At 43.8% G+C, this 23,735-nt stretch overlaps 1 protein-coding gene across 6 annotated transcripts in view; it reads right to left on the reverse strand.

The window, feature by feature from the left end:
- Positions 1–23,735, reverse strand: part of TSPAN5 (tetraspanin 5) — a 172,952-nt gene that overhangs the window by 123,262 nt on the left and 25,955 nt on the right. Inside the window, exon 1 of one of the 6 annotated variants that reach the window (XM_057546980.1) lies at positions 18,339–18,374. The exons of 4 other annotated variants lie outside the window; for them this stretch is intronic. Coding sequence is in view for 1 of the 2 variants with exons in the window: in XM_007184065.2 (XP_007184127.1) it covers positions 8,534–8,572 (39 nt within the window). In the remaining variant the exon portion in view is untranslated. Of the gene's footprint in view, positions 1–8,533; positions 8,633–18,338; positions 18,375–23,735 lie in introns of those variants that run through there. One more of the 6 variants, XM_007184065.2, reaches the window with a different exon arrangement.

Here is a 23,735-nt window from a genome sequence, read left to right on the forward strand (position 1 = left end):
TAATACAAATGAATGTATATGCAAAAAAGAAACAGGCTCACAGACACAGAAAACAAACTTGTGGTTACCAAAGAGGAGAGGGGAAGGGGGAGGGACAAATTAGGGATATGGGATTAACAGATACAAACTACTGTATATAAAATAGATAAGTAACAAGGATACACTGTATAGCACAGGAAACTATACCCATTATCTTGTAATAACCTCTAATGGAATATAATCTACAAAAATAGTGAATCACTATGCTGTACACCTGAAACTAACACAATATTATAAATCAACTATACTTCAATGTAAAAAAGGGATGAGGGATTGACATATACACACTATTATATGTAAAATAGTTAAGTAATAAGGACCTACTGTATAGCACAGGGAACTCTACTCAATACTCTGTAATGACCTATATGGGAATATAATCTAAAAAAGAGTGGATATATGTATGTGTATAACCAATTCACTTTGCTGTACAGAAACTAACACAACACTGTAAATCAACTGTACTCCAACAAAAATTAATTTTAAAAAATAAAATTAAAAAAGGAGATGAGGACTAATGTGGGAGATGGTCTCCCAGCATCCTCCTCTTGCTCCTTTTGGTAATAAGCCCCCCTACTGTTAATCAGGCTCGTGGCCTCCCTGGTAAAGACTACATTTCCCCGGCTCCCTTGAAGCTGGGTAGCTCCTATGACTAAGTGATATGATATGACTTAAAGTGATATGTCATCTTCGGGATCACTTTCTTAAAGACACAGCCACTTGCACCACTGGCTGAGACATGGTAGCAAGTGGAGCTATCTGCACCAGGAGTGGAAGAAGGCAGAGCCACCCCTCCAGCCCTTACTACTCACCTCTGCACCTCTGCACTATGATCTGAGGACCACTGTACTTGGAGGTACCCTTGTCACAAAAAGGTATTAAACCACATCATGACTAATTCCAGAAGGAAGCAGAGAACCCATCTTCTAGCCTTAACTCCAACCTTTAATTTGTTCGGGGCAAGCCTCTTAAACCTCCCCCCTTCCACAGTTTCCTCCTTTATAAAGAAGGGGACAAAACTACCTGCTCAATCTTATTAATAAGAAGAATCAAATGCAATATTAAAGTATAAATGCTTTGGAAAGTTATATGAGGCGGCCTCTGAATGAAGATGATATAACTGGAATCCAAGCACGACACACTTGTGGAAAGTACTGCCCCAAAGGAAATGAGGTTTGAGTCATACCACACTACTACAATTTTGGACAAGCTAAAATGGGAGTTCAGCATAGTGATGAAAATATTTTAAAATATATTGAATACTTACAAACACGATTCGTATGCACTGACTGCACAATTATGTCCATTAAAACTAGTGACACACCAGGAGAGATAAGTGAGGCGGCCCTGTGTGGTGTAATGAGAACTAAACATGGTTCTAGCCCCCTCTCACCAGGTCAGGGCAGGGCATTCCTGGGAAGGAAGGCAGGGTCCTGAGGTTTCTCCCAGTCAGGGCCACTGCCAGCCCTTATGGCATCTCTGGGGCATTTTAGAAATAGGCTTGGCTTGCTTGGTTGCTTTCATGACAAATAGAAAAAGGCAACCCCTTCCTCCAGGCTGACCCATCTCCACGGCCTTGGAGGTTGGAGAGTGGGCTACGTTTCAGTGGATTCAGCCAGGGGGCCCTTTTGCCAAGAAACACCCTACAACTGTACACAGGGCCTTGTCGCAAATTTAAAGTGCATATGGCATCATTATCAATAAATGTAGTTGTACCTAATGTTTCCTGGGGAATCCCAATTCTGGAGGGAATCCACTACCTGTCACTAAATCTGCCAGAATTCCTTCACTGGAAACTGAGGTATATTCCATTTCAAAGAAGAATAGCTTCTCTGAAATGGAATAGAGTGAACGCTTTTTCCCATCTCCCTTCCGTGTGCTAGGGGAAAAAAAAGGAAAGCTGCAAGCATTACAAAAAGACAGGTTGGAGGTGAAGGCTTACAGCCCAGTACTCCAAGCAGAGTGAACACTGAATGAAAAGGCTAGAAGACAGTGGCCAAGCATCAAAGTATTTGCAAGAACAATGATGCGTCCTTCAATTAAATTCTTTTGCTTAAACTAATCTTTCAGGTCTTGTAATGTTCTCAAGTGAAATCCATTTACAACTCCCAAAACAAAGCCAACAGACACCTAGAATTTTGCTTAACGGACCTAAATGGTGAGTGTAGAATAGGCACAGTGCAGCCATCTCTCCCAGAAAGACACTCCTCCTCTCTCACTCCCCCCTCTCCCTCCACAAGGCCCCCATCTCAGCCCTTCTAACTCCCTGAGCCTCCTCCCACTTCAGGGCCTTCCAGAAGGGTACCCCTCCCCTCGAAGGGCTAAACCTCTGGATCCCCGGATCAGCTGCCGGTATCACTTCCTCAGAGAGGCCTTCCCTCCCGCCTAAACTGCTCTTCCTGTCATTCTCTTTCATTGCCCCCGTGCTTTGTTTCTCTCTCCATCGCAATGTATAAATTTGTTTCCTGCAGTATTTATGTATTTATTCCCTGCTCCCTTGGAGACGTAAACACCAATAAGCCAAGAATCATTTTGGTTTCATTTACCGTTTTATACCCAGCTCAGTGACAGTCACCAAGTATGTATTCACTGAAGGAACGGAGGCCGGAAGAGACCTGAGAATGAAAAGGACAGTGATGGGCCCAGCCCTAGAGATTTAAGGCAAACAGCTCAGGGCTGAGCCCCCTTTTAAGTTCCACAGGTGACTGAGGTGCATAATGCCCTACTGAGAGGCATTAACTAAACTGACATTTTCCTGGCAAAATAGTATACTGAAATACCAAGTCAATTGCTCTATTTGAAAGAAGTCTGAAGAAAAATTTACAGTAATGCAACAATTTCTGATAAGCACAATGTATCCAGAAAGCAGCAGGCTTACAAGTGGTGCCTATGCTCTACTCTCTTATACTATTTCCAGACATGTTGACTACACCACAAATGACTGTAATAAAACCTACCCAGGATATTATAGTTTCTACAAGCACACTGAAAACCTATTTTGTGAATGAACAAGAATCCACATATACTGGCTAATTTAGTTCTTAAAACTGTTTTGCCCATAAATAATCCTGTGCTCCCTAATCATGCAAATGTGTCTCTGCAAAACACCAAGGTCCAAAATCCCTTCCTTCGTAACGCAACAAGGTCCCAGACTGCTTACCTCAACGTCTGTTAACATGCCAATTTTTCCCCATAAAATTTTCTACTTCTAGTCCATACTATAGACATCAAAGCTTTGGTGTAACAACAACAAAAATGGTGACTGATGCAATCCAGCCCTGCCTACGGCATCTCGTGGTGATCGTTACAACATAAATCATTACAGGTTGATAAAGACAAATGGGGGTGGGGAGGCAGACTTATGAATTTAAAATGCACGGTCACTACTACTACTAAATACCAGGTTGTCATTTCAGAGTTCCCTCCAACAATGACACAAGCTGCATTTTTACATTGCTTTCCAATTTTTTTTTTAATATAAATTTACTTATTTATTTTTGGCTGCACTGGGTCTTTGTTGCTGCGTGCAGGCTTTCTCTAGTTGCGTTGAGCGGGGGCTACTCTTCACTGCGGTGCGCGGGTCTCTCTTCATTACAAAGCACAGGCTCTAGGTGCATGGGCCTCAGCAGTTGTGGCTCACGGGCTCACTAGTTGTGGCTCGCGGGCTCTAGAGCACAGGCTCAGTAGTTGTGGCGCATGGGCTTAGTTGCTCTGCAGCATGTGGGATCTTCCTGGACCAGGGATCGAACCCGCGTCCCCTGCATTGGCAGGCAGATTCTTAACCACTGCGCCACCAGGGAAGTCCCTGCTTTCCAATTTTATCCCTCCCTAAGCACAACAAATTATCACTTCCAGCCTTCATCTAGCTGACTAAATGGCCCCTTGCATCTCTTTATCCCCTTTTTATTTCTGGAAACTGTTTTTCTCATAGAGCCATTCACTCTGAAATTTTACCAAAACAACTGCCAACTGCCTGAACAATTACTTCATTTTCAAGAAAGTATTTTAGCAGTGGCTTGATATCTCAAAGCACAAATGAGTTTTACAGTCTTCAGTTTCCAGAAGTCATTTGGTGTCATTCATCTGTAGTTCACAAGAGGAGAAGCAGAGAAATGAGCTGAGCTGCCTGAAACTTTAGGAATCTCCTGCCTAAATCAGAGTTCTGCTGAGGGCCTTATTCTTCAGACTTATAAGTCAGACTCCCAGGTTCCTCATCTTCAGTTCAGTCATGAGCCTGCCATACCCACAGCACTTTCGGAGGGAAAAAGGTCCCAGGCTGGTCCATGTACCCAGGAGGCAAAGTTTTCTGTATCAGGTGACGGCCCTGCTCCCAGCTGACTGGACCAGAAGTGAGTGTGTGACCAGGACAGCCAATGTGAAGACAGTTCAGCAGGGCCTTTCAGAGTCAAGAGGATGGAGCGACGCTCAACTGCTAACGCTCCCAGTTACTTTAAAAATAAAGAGATGACAAGACATTTTAATGCCTACATTGAATAAATTAACATTTCTAACACCCAAACACTTCTGACTGATTATGCTCTTCATAAGACAGTTATGAGATTTATAAAACACATTAATTCATAGGGCACTACAGGCAGAATGACTATTAATGAAAAACAAATTTAAATTTGGATGATGAATGCCATCTTCTTTCAATCTTGCCAGTTTGTCTCTGTGACTGAATGTATAAGTTCCTGAGGAGGTGACACTAAAGGGATAAATTTGAGGCCCTTCACGAATGTGAAGCCCCAGCTGAATGGTCTTGCAGCCAACCACCTCCACCATCCTCCTTGACCACACACACACACACACACACACACACACACACACACACACACACACACACACACACACACACACACACACACACACACACACACGCTGAGGCCCCCATGGCCAGCAACGGAGGACAACGCATTTAAGTCAAAGTTCTCCTTACACGGAGATGCTGGTAATTAGCGAGACGCACCATAAGTCATCCCAGCAGGTTTCAAGGAGGAAACGTTAGTCACAAACCCCTGCTGATGACATCCCCAATGCTGCCTTGGGTCTAAAACAACCTGTCAGCCCAGTACTGTAACACCGTTTATACCCTTAGACAGTCCTGAGAGTCCCACCTCCCTTGCCACATGTAACCTGTATGATAACCCAGGTGCCTTGGGACCAAGAGAGCCTAATGCCACAGCTTTTCTGAAAACCCTTGAGAGGCTGCCCCTTTGCAAAATTTACACAAGCTGGAAAACCTCAGGGGGCAAACAGAACACGGTGCTTTTCCATTTCACTTAGCAGATCATCCCCACCTTTATGGTTTTCTTGCCCTTTCCTTCTAATCATTTTGCTCTCAATCCCCCAGCTTCTCTCTTCACTAAGAAAGTCCAGTGTGTAACTCTTGCTATTTCCGGATTCTCAGATGCAGAGATTTCCTAACAGTGTTTCTAGGGACAAGAAAAACACTACGTTAAATATACACATTGATTCTTAGACTCACCGGAATTTCAGACATGTTTTTTTTAAAGTTAATGTCTTAGAATGAAGAAAATAAGGTAAGTGTGTCTACTTCAGTTAGGGAGAAGGGGTGGAATTAAAGCAGGAATGACCAAATCTGGCTGGCAGCAGAGTCCTAGGAAATGTCACGCAGGGCATTTGACGGCTGCAGCAAGGTAAGAAGTAAAACAATGAGAATCAAAAGGAAGCAAGACAAAGACCTTGGAACTCTAGACAATGCACATGCAATCTCTAGAGAATGTTTCCAGTTTCCCAGAGCCCTGCACAAGAACTTGATCCAAACACTAGGTAGATTTGCAAGGCCTTTCTGGTTGCACTTTTCCCTCACAATGGTTTCTTAGTTCCATATTAACCCAACCCACTTAGCTCTTGCTTCTCTTGCATTCCATAGAATCTGCATCACTCCTCAGAATTGTACCTCTGCTTTCCTCTTACAAATTAAAACCTCAGAGAAAAAAAGGAATTGTGGAGGAGGAGGAGGTAAGAAGTGACCTCTCATGAAGAGCACTTCCAGGGCCTGAGCCCAGCTCCCGAGAAGCAGCCCATGTTTACACAGACCATACGGAAGAGGAAACCCAAGGCTCCTGGAATTGGCTCTACCTTGAGATAGTTCTTTGGAACATGGGTGATTTGACATTTCAGAACTTAATGGGTCAGGGAAGAATTTATTGTGAAGCATCTTTACCTAAGGTCACTCTGACAAGCACTGATAAAGAAATTAGCTGGATGTGGTGCCCAAGAGACACTGGGGATGTCAAGATGAACCAAGTACATGATTTAACAGAAGTAGCATCAAAACCTGTATATGTCTTCAATGTAGAAAATGTAGCAGGCCCATTCACCCCGTCCCTCCTAGAGAATATGTCAATTTCCCTATAATAAACATTTCCACAGCAATCTATTTTTAGGAGCATTCGACAATCCCTAGGTGCCAGAATTATATACAGCCCAAATCATCATTAAAACACATCTAACAATCTCCTTTCTATGAATTTGAGCCTCCTACCTACAATTTTGATATGATCAACGCATACATCTCTTATAAAAAGTTTTTTTTACGACTGACATTAACCCTATGTATATGAGAGTTTTCACTACTTGTCATCATACCAGGCAACCCACCACAAATTTAAGAAATATGTCTGACAAAAGAGTTACTTTGATAGAGTAAATCATAGAGGTTTCAATGCTTTTATTCCTGGAATTGAATTCTTCCTAATAATTTTACATTCTCCATGCTACCTACCACATTACACCACAGGCTATATAGTAAAGTTCTCTAAGTAAGCTTCAGGCCCATACCCCCAAAATATTTTTGTATATCCTTCCTGTGCTAATAAACTCTCATTGTTTTTACCATCAAAAAAAAAAAAAAAAAGATGAACCAAGTACAGCCTCGGTCCTCATGGGGTCCAGATGCACAGTCTCACACAGGTGGTGAAACCTTTCTGGGCCTCAGTCCTCTCTCAACGTGATAGGGTTGATCAGATGGCCCCTACCGCCATTGCCATAAGTCACCTCTATAATTCTATACCATGCTTTCTATACTTGACCTCCCCAATGGCAATTTTGATCAGTACTGCCCCAACAACAAACGGGAAGAGATCATTTCCAGGCTGCAGAAAGAGATAAAATCTGGGTCCCTCTTTCCACGAGATAATGATACAGACTCTAATTTCCAAACTCTTGAATACTAGATATGGGGAAGGACCACCTGAATCTTTAAGGAAGAATTAAAGGGCAAAAGAAAAGGTGTATGTTTCACTTCGTACCAAAGTAAATTTGTGGAGCCCACTATTCAAAGAAGCAAATACCAAAATATATGAATAGATACATAAAATGATTTAATCAGAGTTGGACATTAAAGGTCATCTCATACCTATGACTTCATCTAGTCTGGCCTCTTCATTTTATGGATAAAGTTAGGCACAGAAAGATTAGGTAATTTTCCCAAGGCCACCCAGCCAGTGAAAGGCAGGCCAAATACTACAACCCAGCCAAGAATGATCTAATCATTCCAAAAAGGTATCAGAGGATGCTAGCAGAGTCTGGGGTAAGCTCCTAGTCTCTGGAGGCTAATGTCAAAGAGGACACACAAGCCCTCCCACAAAGCACCGCTTACAGTTCCGCACAAGCCAGAACACTGGGCTGATTGGTGCAGGACACATATATCTTTGGCTCCCATATTCACACATTTCCATCTGTGCCAAAGGTGGCCCAAGTCCCATAAGGCCCAGTAGCTGACACTCCTTCCAAAACAGGCCAACAGCTCCCAAGTGGTTATGACCTTCTCAGGTTCCAGGCTGGGTTTCCCACCTCATCGCTGTTATCACACCGCATACAATGACCTCACCAAACCTCAGGAAGCCAGTGCCGCCATGCCAGCCCACCAGCTTAGCGGCAGCAGCTGCCCGAACACATCACCCTAGGCCCTCACTTGCTGTTCTGGCAATCGGGACTGTATCTGTGCTTGTTCGGGGTCTGGCCCATTGTTTTCAAAGCTTAGAGCTGGATAGGCCCCAGATATCCAAGAAACCATCTGTTACAAAACCCTCCCTCCTCCAACTTCACGTCAAAACACACCACAAAAAAAAAAAAAAAAAACACACACACACACCACGGCATCTCCCACCGTCCCTGGTTACGCAAGTGGGAATTAGCGAGAGCCCTGTGAACCGAGGACGTGGAGCTCTCACGGGCGACCTTGGAGAGGACACCACCCACGCTGACCATGTCCAGAAACAAGGGAGCTACCAGTTCTACATCAGACATCCTGAAACAAACACCTTCATGTACTCTGTCTGGCGGCATTAACCACAGCAGATGCTGGAAAAATACATTCAATTTGCTAAGTCCTAGAATTTGAACCATGTCTCCATTTCCATTTCTTTTTCTTTAATAGTCACTTGTCAAAGCAAGAGTCACAAGTATTAAAACGATCACACTAATAATACACTAATATCCCAGACCTAAAACAGCAAAAACTTACCTTTCCAATTAAGAGCAAAACCAGAATGAGACTGAGCATTCTTTGAAAGCCACTCCAATCGTATTACATTTAAATTCCAAGTAAACCCCAAGCAGTTACATTTGTATAATAATAGTCGTAACAACGAACACTGAGCATTCACTTCGTGCCAGACCGCACTAGCGTCTTTATATGCATGATCTCACTGAATTTTTCTGACAGCTCTATTATCACCTCCCCCGTTTTTTAAGTGAAGGAGGCGTATGCAGGGTAACTAACTAGCCAAAGGTTACATCAATAGAAAGCAGCAGGGTCAAGGTTCAAACCTAGGTCCCCGTGACTCCAAAGGTGGTATTCTTAACTTTACTCCACTCGGGCTTGAGGTCTCTGGTGTGTAGGAGCAAAAACTAAAACTGCACTTTAATTTATTGAACCGCATCCCTCTGCATTTTAAGAGGTTCTGTGTAAATGACTGCCCTGAAAATTTTTATAGGCAAGGAAGGGAAATTGGCACTCTTCTACCAAGTCTGTAGCACAGATGTCAAGCAGCTGTGCAGGAGCTGGGGGGACGAGTGAACTGTGTGCCTGGCAAAGTTATATGCGCCTCTGTCTCAGGCTTGAAATTTTTAAAAGAAATGAGAAGCCAAGGAGATGATGGGAGGGAGACTCTCATTCTAAATTCTGCAGAGAATGTTAAATAAACACGATCGGCCCCATACGGCTCTGATAGGCAGTCGGTTAAAAATAAAAAGAAACCGTATCCCTTACTAACCTTCCCTTCTTCCCCTAATGAGCACAGAAGTCCATGAACACACACACAAACCCTATTAATATTAGCCTATTTAAACCTTAAATTTTTAATTCTGTTTACTCTCTTTGGGGGGATTCATTCGACAAACATTTGGCTTCACTTATACTTCTGTCGCTATGTTTTACTGCAGGCGTCAATATGACTTTCTCCTGGGTAGCAGCTCTCAGACAATATCGATAGTCACAAGGCAGCCACAGATTTACTGCTGAACAGCTCAGATCAGAAGGACGGAACAATAAAGCTACAGGCCACGGGGCCTACTTACTGGTGAGCATGCTCAGGTCACGTGCTTGTGATGTTTACGATCTAAGCCAATGTCTTTCCTTGCTCTCTACCTTTTCTAATTCTTCACAGTTGACTTTCATTTCATAGAGTCTTACCAAGCACCTATCCTGTGCTGTCTGCAGTGTTAGAGGCTGGGAATATTATGGCGAGTGAAATAAGCTTATTGCTTAGTTGGAAAGGCAGAAATGAACCCAATAAGAACACAAAGGAGTGAGTGATTTACAAAGGAGCCCTGCGAAGGAACACAGATCGGTGAGTACCGTGGCAGCCTTTACACACGGCTGCAGATTCTGATACTCCTCCCACTGAAAGGGGAGGTCTGTGTCCCCTCCTCGTGAATCTGGGTAGGCTCTGACAGCTTCAATCATTAGAGCAGGGTGCAAACGATGCTATGTAACTTCCAAAGCAAGGTCACAAAAGTCATGTTGCTTCTCGCTCCTTTTTATTTAATGCTCACTCTTGGAGCCCTGAACTGCTGTGTAAGCAGTCTGACTATCCCGAGGACACCCTGCTGTGAGGAGGGCTAAGCCACATGAAGGAACCCTGGGTAGGAGCTCTGGTTAACAGTCCCAGCCGAGCCTGGTCTTTGAGTCGCCCCAGTCCAGGCCCCAGACACACGAGTGGAGATGTGCCCAGATTATTGCAGCCCCCAGCTGTTCAGATCTTCCCAGCTGAGGCTTGTCTTCCCAGAGGAGAAACAAGCCCTCTTCAGTGTGTCCGAGTTCCTGGCCCACAGAATCCAGAAGCATAACAGAATGGTTGTTTAACACCAGGAAGCTTTGGAGTGCTTTGCTACCCAGCGGTAGACAACCCAATCAAAGGTAGTGTCTATAATAAAAGAGCCTGCCTTATCCTGGCAAGTCATACAAGCACTCTCGATGAAAGTAACACTGGAGCTGAGAGCTGAAGGGTGAAAAGGCTTCCAACAAACAGAAGGGGAGGGGATGGTCCAAAAGGAATAAAAGTAGGTTGTAGCACAGGCCCTGCGGTCAGAGGGAGCACGGCTGGCACAGGAAGGAAGCCAGCTGGCCAGAGCACAGAGGGAGAAGAGAGCAAAAGGCTGGCGAGCTAGGCAGGGGCCAGACGGGGTTCAGGGCTCTGGTCTCTTACTCGTCAGCAGTTACAAGTTCCTGAAGGGTTGGTTTTTGGTTTTTTGTAATTGAGGCAAAATTCACATAACATAAAAGTCACTTTTACGGTTGAATTATGTCTCCCCAAAATGCATACGAAGTCAAAACCAGAACTTCAAAATGGGACCTTATTTGGAAATAGGGTCACGGTAGATATAAGTAGTTAAGATGAGGTACTTAAGGTAAGTCCTAATCCAATAGGACTGTGTCCTTATAAAAAGGGAACATTTGGACCCAGACAAGCACACAGGGAGAATGTCACGTGAAGATGAAGGCAGAGATTGGCGTGATGGGTCTACGAGCCAAGGAATGCCAAGGACTGCCAGCAAACACCAGAAGACAGGGGAGAGGCGTGGGACAGATTAACCCTCACAGCCCTCAGAGGAAACTGCCAATCTTGAGCTCAGACGTGTGGCCTCCAGAACTGTGAGACAATAGATGCCTGCTTTTTACATCACCCAGGTTGTGGTACTTTGTTACAGCAGCCCTGGGGAACTAATATAATCACCATTTTAAACCACTTTAAAGTGTGTGTTTCAGTGATTTTTTAGTATCTTCAAAATATAGTGCAACAATGACTGCTATCCAATTCCAGAACATTTTCATATTGGAAAAGGAAATCCTGTTCCCTTCTCTCCCCAACCGTGGCAACCATTAATCTCCTTTCTGTTGCTGTGGATTTGCCTCTTCTGGACATTTCATATAAATGGCATCATACAACATGTGGTCTTTTGTGTCTTGCTTCTTTCACAAGAAAGATGTTTTCAAGGTTCATCCATGTTGTAGCATACATCAGTACTTCATTTCTCTATATAGCGGAATAATATTCCATTGTGTGTATTTTATTTATCCATTCATTAGTTGATGGACATTTGAATTGTTTCCATTTTTTGGCAATTATGTATAACAGTGCTATTCAACACTCCTAGACACATTTTATATGAACATCAGTTTTCAGTTCTCTGGGGCATATACCTGGGAGTGGAATTGCCGAGTCAAATGGCAACTCTATGTTTAACTTTTTGAGGAACCACCAAAGTGTCCTCCACAGTGGCCACACCATTTTCATTGCCACCAGCAACGTCTTAGGGTTCCCTGGAAAGTTTTAAGCAAAAGGGGTAAACATCAGAACTGTGCTTTGAAAAAATAGGAATCAGCTTTTCCGAAAGAACGTGAGTTGATTTGGTACTGCTGGGTCTGACATGCCTTTTAAAACATGCAAGTGGAAACGTCAAAGTAGGAGAGGCTTAGACAAGAGGTCAGTCAGCTCTGAGTTAAAATTCGAGACTCAGCAGCCTAGAGCATGGACAAGATTCCTCAAGAGAAAATACAGAACGTAGAAAAAGAGAAGCTTAGGGCTTCCCTGGTGGCGCAGTGGTTGAGAATCTGCCTGCTAATGCAGGGGACACGGGTTCGAGCCCTGGTCTGGGAAGATCCCACATGCCACGGAGCAGCTGGGCCCGTGAGCCACAATTGCTGAGCCTGCGCGTCTGGAGCCTGTGCCCCGCGACGGGAGGGGCCACGATAGAGAAAGGCCCGCGCACCGCGATGAAGAGCGGTCCCCGCACCGCGATGAAGAGTGGCCCCCGCTTGCCGCAACTGGAGAAAGCCCTCGCACGAACCGAAGACCCAACACAACCAAAAATAAATAAATAAATAAATAAATAAATAAGAAAATCCTTTAAAAAAAAAAAAAAAAAAAGAAATAACTTTAAAAAAAAAAAAAAAAAAAGAGAAGCTTGGTCTGATCTTTTAGGAGCTCCAAATGAATGGTGGGAGAGAGGAAAATTGAGTCTGAAAAAGGAGCAGGATAAATCAATGGAACAAAACTGTAAAACTGGTAGATTAAGAAAGAGGAAGGAGACAATAGACAAAACAAACAAACCACCAAAAAAAAAAAAAGAAAGAAAGAAAAGAAAGAGAAAAAAAAAGACAAAATTGTAATAAGAAACAGAAGATCTGAAAAGAGACTAAATCCTGAAACTTTAAGAATCAGATAAATACCATTTTACATTTTACTTCTTCCTACATTTTTCCTTTTTTTTCCTTTTTTTTGGAAAGGGGAGCATGGTGGAGAGGAAGCAGTTTAGTTCCCTCAGTCTTAATGTTGTGAGAGGTTAAACTACTTGACCTTTTATCAGAACTGGTGAATAAGTGCTTTTCAGTCTGGACATCAAACCTAATTTAAAATAGACCTCCTGTAAGGGAGCTGCGTGGAAAGAATCTGGTTAGGTACTTAACAAGTTCCTATTTCATCAAAGCATCTGCAAGCCACGGAAGACAGTCGCACACCACTTCAAAGTAAGAAATCCACAGAGATTAAAGTGGGAGAAAAATCGTTCCCCTACACACTCACCCTGCCGACAAGTACGTATTTAATGACAGAGGCAAATCAAAAGATGAGAATCCTAAGAATAAACCTATAATAACATCTTCTGTCCCATTTCAAAATTATAGTTTAGATTATTTTGTTCCTCAAAAGCCATATCCAGAGATTATAAAGCTCTCTTGCAGCTAATCCTTTCAGGCCTACATTGCAAGGAACTGAATTTTAACTTTGTAACTAGGTGAACAAAGGACTTTCGTGGTTAAATAAACATTGCCTTTAGAGGAGCAAAGGAATGAGTCTCTGCTGAGGCCATGGCCCTCTTTGGATACATTTGAATACAGGCCTGTGCCCTAGGTTAGCTACACCTTTGGTGACCTGCAACACTAATACAAAATAGGGGAATGTAAAATTGCATTACACTGAATTACTTTATTTGAATAAAACACACAATTCCCATGTTCACTCTATATTCACATCCTTTGAAAGATTTAATGTTATCGATTGGTAGAAGATGTATCCTCCCAGGATAAGTTTGGAAACTAGCTATTTAAGATAAGTCCATGTCAGGCAGAAATCCAACTGACATTAGGACCTAGAAGATATCTTCTTTTGCTTTGTATAAAAACTATGAAATTGGTTCCAGTTACATTAGAAAAATGAATCACATTGGAAAGAGTAATAAAATCACTGCAAGTATTAACCACAATCAGCCACGTACGCTGGTATTTGTGCCTGGTACTTGACATGTGTTATTCCAAAGGTATCATTATCCCTGTTTTACAGACAAAGGTCCGGAAGTGCAGAAACTCCAAATCTTGCCTCTGGTAACACAGAATTGAAATACAAACTTTTTTTTTTTTTTTTTAAACCAGAATACAACTGCCCCTACCACACTAGGCCTTCAAAGACCTGTTGTGGGAATTTTCAGAATGTTATTGCTAAGTACAAATAGAACTGCTGCATGATGATGAGAAAATAAAGTCAAAAATGAAAGACGGTGATCTTCCAGAGGAAAAAATAATGACTTAATACTTATTTAATAAAGTAATATTTTATTACTAAGAGTTCTACAAGAAGTTGTTACATGATTTAAGTTTTGTTGTTGCTGTTGGGAGGTATAAACATTTTAGATATGGGGAGTAATTTTCATGTTGTTTTAGATGTGGGAAGTAATGAAACAGCCAACCTGTTATAAAACACCATTTCCCACAGTACATAAGGAGAAGGCCTCTCAATGCCCCTAGTTCAGAGAATCAGTTTGATGTTGGTACTTAGACTATAAGAGGGCAGTAACTAAGGCTAATTAGTACTTAATGGGGTAGAGCCACAAATATTAACTCATTCATTAATTCTCACCACATGTCCCTGAAGCAAGTATGAGCATCCCTCTTTCACAGAGGGAAAAAAAAACAATGTTACAAAAACGATGGCAACTTACACCCAGAAAACTGTTGTCCCCAATACAAAGGACAAACACTCCACTGAAGACTTTAAATTCTTCATATATACAGAGGCATGGGTGAGCATCTTTTTAGACACAAAAACTACACTCATCCGCAAACAACAGTGATTGAAAATCTGTGGTATTCCAGAAGGCAAAATATGATTTGAAAGCACTGAAATATAATAATAATAGTAATAATAATAGAGGGTGGAGGAAAAATGTTAATAATTGTTGAATGTGTACAATCTGCCTGACACCATTTCATTCTACGTACCTTGTGAGGACTAACACATTAATGCCCATTATGAGCTTGTGAGGCAGGTACTATTACTTCCCTCCTGGATCTGGGAGTTGCCCAGAGTCACACTGAGAGTTCAGAGCAGGATTCAGAGCTAGTCCGGCTCCAAAGTCCACGCTCTTGACCACGCCATTCTACAGTTAAACAAGGCACAACTTGTTTTCACGTTCAACCTGGGATTAACCACACAAGATTGAACTTATTTCACCAGGAGAGGAAACAAAAATCCCTTAATGCTTTGCACTCAACCCTGTTTCCAGGGCTCCTTCTGACACACGTCCCGTGGACCTCTGGTACGATAAAATGCCAAGCCAGATCTGGTCCACTCCAGCTCTAAAATACTCATTTGTATCAAAAATACTCATTCACACTTTAATGGCTTCATCCAACCTACTACTCCCTGAATGCAATTTCCTCTTGAATACATTTAATAGCTTCTTTGTGAATGAATCCTATTAGCACAATTTATTCATTCCTTCTGAAACCCTGTGTTTGGAGGCAGAAAAATAGCTTGTTGGAATATTATGTTTATTTCATACAATACACATCTTCTCTTTTTTTTTTTTTTTTTTTTTTAAAGGATTTTCTTATTTATTTATTTATTTATTTATTTTTGGCTGTGTTGGGTCTTCGGTTCGTGCGAGGGCTTTCTCCAGTTGCGGCAAGCGGGGGCCACTCTTCATCGCGGTGCGGGGACCGCCCTTCATCGCGGTGCGCGGGCCTTTCTCTATCGCGGCCCCTCCCGTCGCGGGGCACAGGCTCCAGACGCGCAGGCTCAGCAATTGTGGCTCACGGGCCCAGCTGCTCCGTGGCATGTGGGATCTTCCCAGACCAGGGCTCGAACCCGTGTCCCCTGCATTAGCAGGCAGATTCTCAACCACTGCGCCACCAGGGAAGCCCCACATCTTCTCTTAAAAGAAAAAAATAGCCTTGCCTAGTTAGATCTTTACATACCAGATAAGTCATAAGAGGAGACTTATACTACCACATATAATTTTTTGGAGTAGTATGTTTATAAGAAATAAATCAGTAAGAGTGGGAACACTTCATATCTAAGCGTCTCTAAAGGATATTCCATAAACCAATTATTCACTCAATCCAAAATCACTTGTTACTCTATTTATCAACCTGTGGTTCGAGGACCATCCACATGACAATCACCTGGAGGCTGCTGTTAACACAGGTGAGGCCTAATGAGTTCTATTCCCGGCGAAGAATTCCGTGCCGCTCACAAACGGCGCACACAAGTCTTAGGTATCCTGGAGTTCGAGAACCACGGTCCTCTAAGGCACATTGACAGGATTCAAGCAACGATGCACAGCGCTTATCTCAGCCCCTTAACTGCTCTCCCTGGTTCTACCCTCCTCCCCATCCCCACACACCTGCTATTCTCTATAAACAGAGGGCTCCTTTTTAAAGGTCAGGTCGTGTCGCTTCTCTGCTCAAAACTCCCCAAGCGCTTCTCATCCCCTTCATGGCCACAGCTCTGAATGACCTCCCGCTTTGTCTTTCTGACCCCTTTCCTACCACGCTCCCCTCCCCTCGGCCAGTCACCGACCTGCTTCCTCTCACACCTGGCCACCTGAGGCGAAGCCTTTGTGCCCTGCAGGTTCCCTCTGCCCAGACTGCTCTCCTGCAGGTACCTGCACGGCCTGTCACCTCACTTCCTGCGGAGTCTTGTTCCAGCATCACCTGGCCACCCTATCAAGGACCACTCCCCCCATGGCCACACGTACACTCTTTCCTGATTGTATCCTCTTTAGCACTTACCAGTAACTGAAACACTTACCAATTTACAATACTTCTGTATCTTTATTAGTTGTCTGTTACCCTCACTAAAATGTAAGCTTCAAAAGAAGCAGGGATTTTTTTTTCAATCTCTTTTGTTCTTAAATGTAACCCATTTGGCAGAAGTCAAAAAGTACTCATTGAAAGAATGAATGAATATCATAAATGCTCGAATAAAGGTATCAATGGAGTGTTGTAGGAATCTAGAAGAGAGGCAACCAATTCCTCATGGCAACAGCCCACCTCCTCTCACAGAAGGTAACACAAGCTGGGTTTTGAAGGAAGAACGGAGAACACCCTCTAAGAAAAGGAAGGATATTCTACATGGCAACTGGCCTGCAATCTTCAAAAACGTCAACGTCGGACTTCCCTAGTGGCGCAGTGGTTAAGAATCCACCTGCCAATGCAGGGGACATGGGTTCAAGCCCTGGTCTGGGAAGATCCCACGTGCCATGGAGCAACTAAGCCCGTGGGCCACAACTACTGAGCCCGCATGCCACAACTACTGAAGCCCACGTGCCTAGAGCCCATGCTCCGCAACAAGGGAAGCCACCGCAATGAGAAGCCCGCACACCGCAACGAAGAGTAGCCTCAGCTCACTGCAACTAGAGCAAAGTCTGCGCACAGCAACAAAGACCCAACGCATCCAAAAATAAATACAATAAGTAAATAAAAAATTTAAAAAGAAAAAAACGTCAATGTCATGAAAGACAAGGAAAGAACAAGGAACTCTTCGAGACTGAAGGAGACTAGAAAGACGTGACAGCTGGGTGTGGTGCTCGATTCTGAACTGGATCCTTTCGCTCTAAGGACATTATTGGGAAAACTAGAGAAACCTGGAGTCCATCGTTAAAGGTATATATAGCAGTTCTTTTTTAGTATTCTTGCAACTTTCCTATAAGTTTGAAATTGTTTCAAAAGAAGAAAAATGGTGGGAGAGGGAGGCTAGGAAAACACAAAAGGAACCAGAATTATATGAGTAAGTGTAATGCACTAAATAATCTGTGAATTAAATGCCCAATGAATAAAATACGAGGAAAAAGGACTACTTCTTCCAAATGTTTCTATTCCCCTTGCTCCCCCATTCCTCCAAGAAAAACTTTGGGCCTATATCATCTTGGCTTAGAGTCAGGCCAAATATGGTCATTTTTCTTTAATGTAACACAGATAAACCCCCTGGATTACAGTGGAAACACAGCATGCAGCAGGACATCTGTCTGTATAAACTCTGTAGTAAATGACATCTCTCTTCTCCCTACAGAGCAGAGGCTTGATCCCCATGAATTGCTGTAACTCAAAACATACTTTTTACATAAAAATAATGATGGGGTTGGAAATAGAAAAAGTAAATCTTTGGACTGGACTGCTGTTGTGAGCCAAAGAGAATGATTAAATATAAAACGGGGAAGGGGGGGCGAGCGGGAATAGCACTGGGATATAAAGAAACAGATTGACATAGATTTTTTTTTTTTTTTGAAACTGGAAGTTACAGGCAACATGCCTAGAATTCAGATACCAGTATTAAGGACCGAACGCTCTTCCAAGCGGCTACAGCTCCCGTGACAGGTCAAATATCATTACAGCAAACACCACAGCCACAAGAATTTCTGAGTAACCCAAAGCATACCTAACTAATGACTTCCTTAACTCAAGCAGTGTATGATAGCTAACAGCGTTCCCCATTTTAAACACATTAGTACAAACATACAAAAGAAATACACTGACTATACAAAGGACTCACCAGAAGTTCCCTGATCTTCCATAATAAGGTACAAGTCTATTTTAAAATACAGAAAAGAAATGAAATTAGTTTACATACAACTTCTCAGGGATGCAGCTACGCACTGTACAACCAAAACATCAACAGGCAAGTGAAAGCAGAAGTTCAGTACCACAGCAGGGGTCTACGGAGACATGCAGAGCCCCTTCCAAGTTCCCAACTCTCCTCTGTATGTGGAGTCCACCATGCTCTCTGGGATTGGTTGGTTTTGATTTAAATTTTCTTCCAAAGCAGTAACGTTGAGAAATTGCTTACTTAAAAAGCATGAAGTTTCAACTGGTCCTGGGAAATGGTTAGATCTGGCAACACCGGCTCATATTCTCTGGTCAACCAACAGCTGGAGGAAAGCAGCTCCACCCACACTGGGCAGAAGCATGGTTGACCCTTTACCACACTCCCACCTCTGACCCTCAATGGCTTGTCTTTTGCCTGGTCCCTCAAAGCAGAGGAATCTGCAACCCCAGCTTTGAAATAATCCAGAACAACGACAGTGACGACAAAACACCCCACTTCAGAGGATACCAAAACTGAACCGTATCTTACACATTCTGCTCTAATAAGACTTCAGAGAGAAAGCATACGTTAATAACATTATGTATAATAAATTACACTCACATTCTTCCAAAGGCATTCTCACAAGCATCACTGGCAGAGGCAAAGTTTATCATTTGAAACCACTTTGCTGTGGAAACAGGAATGCTTTGAAAGTCTCTTAGCTTATCAAAACGTGAAGTTGTTTGTTTTAGAAGCCCTCTACATGAGTTCAAAACTAACCGTCATAGTTATGTATATCTTACCACAATTTAGAAAAGAAAAAATAATAACCATCATAAACACATACATACTGTAATGGAAACAATTCAACAAACATAATTGTCCTAAACTGTCAAAAGAATGATTATTTATTTACTATAAATTTATTTATTTATTTTTGGCTGCGTTGGGTCTTTGTTGCTGTGCGCGGGCTTTTCTCTAGTTGCGGCGAGCAGGGGCTACTCTTCATTGCAGTGTGTGGGCTTCTCACTACGGTGGCTTCTCTTGTTGTGGAGCAGGGGCTCTAGGCACTCGGGCTTCAGTAGTTGTGGCTCGTGGGCTCTAGAGCACAGGCTCAGGAGTTGTGGCACACGGGCTTAGTTGCTCCGTGGCATGTGGGATCTTCCCGGACCAGGGCTCAAACCCGTGTCCCCAGCATTGGCAGGCGGATTCTTAACCACTGCGCCACCAAGGACGTCCCAAGAATGACTATTTTAATTTCTTTCTGAATATTTCCCAACTTTCCAGTTGCATACTATATGAAATCAGAACGTCTTTAGTCCCAGAGGGATTGTCTGTGGGCACACAACCATGCCCACGGACAAGTCACGCACTTTCTGTGCCCCAGTGCCCTCATCAGTACAATGTGAAGAACAGCACAGACACCGCATGGGGTCACTGGGAAGATTAAATGAGTTAATACACAAGCAGCACTTCAGAACAGTGCCTACCACGTCGTAAGCGCCATGTAAGAATTAAAAAGAAACAATCATTATTGCCCGGCCTTGTATTACCTGACACAATGACCTAAATCACTGATAAGTTATGTTCTCTTGCCGGAAGCATCCTCATCTCTGCCCTGGTTTGCAGAGTGAAACACTGTCTGATACAGTTTTCTACCCAAAGCACATTCCATTTTTATCAATTTAAGTTGCTGCCAAATCTCAAAAGTCATTAATAAAAGTACTGATATCTCAAATGGTTTATGGTAAACCACTCCCAAAAGTACTTAATAGAAAAGAATTAGGTCTAAGCCAGTATGCAAGAGATAGAGATTTACTGAAACAATTATCAAGTTTGAAGAATAAAATCCCCAATGCAGTAAAAACGTAACATTCAAAAAAAAAAAAAAAGCCTCAATGCAGGAAAAGACAAGTATTATTCAAAGGTAGAGCCTGTAAGTGAATGAATGAATTAAAAAGTAAATGAATGACCATGAATGAACATCAAACTGGTGATATGCTGCTGATCACAAACTTGTGCTATCCTTAACAACAACAAAAAAAACCCAAAAAAACAAAAAAAAACACTGCTTATACTTAAGAGTCAATGCCGAACTGTTCTGTCATACTTACAGAGCCAGGTAATAATGATGTATGAAAAATACTCAATTAGCATTCCCTCAATGCTTCCCGTATGCACTGATGCATTTGTGCTTAATGTTGATGGCGTGGTCCCCGCTCTGAATCTAAAATCTAGTTGGGGAACAAAACTAACAGAGACCAAGTTGTAACCTCTGAGTATCCGCTGTAAGCGTTCTCAGAGAGGTGCACCCAGCGGATGCTGCAAGTGCCCTCAAAGTGAATGGGAACCGGATCCACACAAAGCAGGAGGCTCCCAGAGTAACAGCACTGCAGACGTCCCCATCCACCAGGCTACACACAGCAAAGTGTAACACGCGTTCCTCAAGCTGCATCCTAGCAAGCTGGGGCGGCTCAGTGGGGGTCTGGGGGTGTTTGCTATTTTTGGAAAAAAATACAGCAAGCGTTGTTCTGCTCCGCAATGCCCTAACCCTTCTCAAAACACACAGCAACACCACCTCCTGGGAGCACTCCCTGACCACTCCTCCCTCGGGCTTACACACCGCTTCCCTTGATGTGTATTGATTTACACGTCTTTCCTCCACTGGACCGAGAGCTCCAAGAATGACGTGAAACCACCTGGTACTGCGGCCCCAGGTGTGCAGGCTCAGCGAACATCCCTGGAGTGAGAGAGTGACGGGGAGGACGCCTCAGCCAGGGAAGGGTCCTACACACACGGGGAGACACTGGGGTGGGGCCCACGGGTTCCAGCGCCAAGCTCCCCTGCACGTTGGCGCTGCGCAGTGAAGGGAGAACCTCTGTCCTCAAGGACCTTAGAGTCCCCTTAGCCTCCAAAAAGCTGTCTGAGAAAGCGCCGTAAGCGCTCTCTCGAGACGGCCATTCATCACCAGTAACGTGAAGAACGTGAACCCTCCCCTTAAAATGAGGGGTAGTGGTTTTCAAAGACCCTGCAGGGCTGAGGACTTCAGGACACCATACAAAGAGCGAGTGAGAGTTCACTGGGTCACACCGAGGAAGGGAATCAACTCACTCATAAATCTCCAATGCTCCACTCCCTCACTTGCTTACTGGTGAGCAACTGCCATCTGGAAGGCTTAGCACATGAAAGGCATTATCACGGTTCTGCTGGAATATTTCTGGTAGGCAGAGAACACAGGATGCCAGAACTTTAAAAGAAGAAAAATAAATCCTATAATTCCGATTACCTTATTTCACCTTTCTTTCCAGCCAATCCAAATTCCGCCTGTTGTAGATAGGTAACTAGTAGAGAAACCTTGCAAGTGCTTTGCTGAAATCATTCAACCGGCAAAATCTCCACAAGGCCTCACATCTCCCACATTCTGATGGTCAGGCCTAAGCTGACTGGGCAAGCAAAGAGAGACCCCTTGCACACAACCTTCCAATGAAAGACAGCAGAAAAGCAAGGCAGGCTGTGTTCAATTTCACGGAGCCCATGGCGGACTCTGGTTAGGTCCACCTGAATATCCCAGAAGCCTGGGACCTTAACACGCATTTCCCACCCCTGGCTCTGGCTGGCTGTGCCTGCATCCCTTAAGGACCCCACCTGCGCTCTCCTCTGTGGTTCTGTTGTCTGTCTTGTTCTCTGGCACCTCTGCCTGCCTGGGCCTCTGAGGGTCTTCAGGGGCTGCCCGGCCCTGTGGGGCCAGCATGAAGGAAGCCACCGCTGCAAGGTTCAGCCTGTCTACTGTGCAGAAGCCAGGCCTGAGAGGGGCTCCTAGCTGTTTTGTTTTGAGACCTCGGGCTATGATAAAAATTTTCTTCAGTCTAGTGTCACATAAAGCCCTTTTCCCCTAAAGGGACCCAGCAATCTGAAAGTGTCTTGCAAAGCATGTTCTTGCTCTAGTCTTCAGAGCCTTCCCTGAGGCAGGCATGTGGCAGCTCCAAGTCAGACAGAAGGATACTGAGTCTCCGGGGGCCTGGCCCATAACAGACCATACAACAAACCAGGGCCTCCCTCATGTTGCCTTTTAGGTTTTTGTTTTTTTAATTTAACAAGATCGCTTGGCACTGTCCACGTCACCTGCTGAGTCTACAGATGGGGAGGGAAACTGGAGTACAGACAATCTCTGTGCTTCCCACCAGGTCCCCCCAGACACACTGCCCACTAGAGACCAGCTCACCCTAACCTGAGGGCAGCAAGGACTTCGCTTGATGGCCAAACAAAAGGTAAAAGCATCCTCAACCCCTTCCAATCAAAAGTTTGTCAGCCTCTGACAGGAGGAAGCACCTACCTGTCGCTACCCTGTGTTTATTTTCCATTTCTTTAACAGCCTTGATGCCTCTGCTATCATGTTCTAAAATCCCAGGTGAACAGGGAATGTTCTCACTTCTTCAAAATGTTAAAAAAAAAAAACAACCACAACAAACATGCACATCTGTATATGCTGCCCGGGTTTCAAAAACATAAATTATCTTCAGCCAGAATCAGAACTCAGCAACAGCTCCCTCCTGCCCACACACTGCGCGAGGGTCTCCTGCTCTAGGAGCCTGACAGTGGAACCCTTTCCTGGAGTGACTTAACATCCTTGGGCTTCCAGTAGGATCACTATGTATGCTGTCATCCAAAATGAATAATTTTCAAAGTCAAAGGGGACACTATTAATCATTACCTGGGGACTACAGGTATAAACCAAAACTGTTGCAGAAAACCAAGACCCAGTGAGCACTTTAAAGACGCAACCCTGGGTGCTGAGGTTACCATCAAAGTCGCATTAAATGGGTAGCCCTCCCCTCTCAAAGCTGACTGACTAGTGCAGTATACAAACAAATAATCACCCAAATAAGTAATGATGATCTAACCTAATTATGATGGGTGCTGGGAAGGAAAAGTCCTGGATGTTATGAGAGAATATTTCAAGGCTTAACCCAATTTGGGGGGGCGGGGCGCAATCCCATGTGCTCTGGGAAGAGCATATGCAAAGGCTCTGAAGTAGGAAGGAATACCAGGGAGACAAGAAAGGCCAGAGGGCTGGAGTGGGAGAGGAGGAAGGAGGGGATAAGGCCGCAAGGAGGGCACTGGAGAAGGAAAAGATGACAGGGAGGATTTCAGGTGAGACCAAGGGCAGTGGGAAGCTGGGAGATCACTCAAAGTCTGGAGTGTCATGATCAGACCTGGGACTGGACCACTCTGGCTCAGGGCAAAGTGGACCGCAGGAAGGTAAGAGACAGCAGGAGGCCAGGGCAGTCGGGAGGATGAAGGCTCAGACCAGGACAATGGTTGTACAGATGGATTAATGAGGGCAGATGTGAAAAAAATTGAGAT

Source organism: Balaenoptera acutorostrata, chromosome 5, assembly GCF_949987535.1.
Source record: "Balaenoptera acutorostrata chromosome 5, mBalAcu1.1, whole genome shotgun sequence".
Lineage (NCBI taxonomy): Eukaryota > Metazoa > Chordata > Mammalia > Artiodactyla > Balaenopteridae > Balaenoptera > Balaenoptera acutorostrata.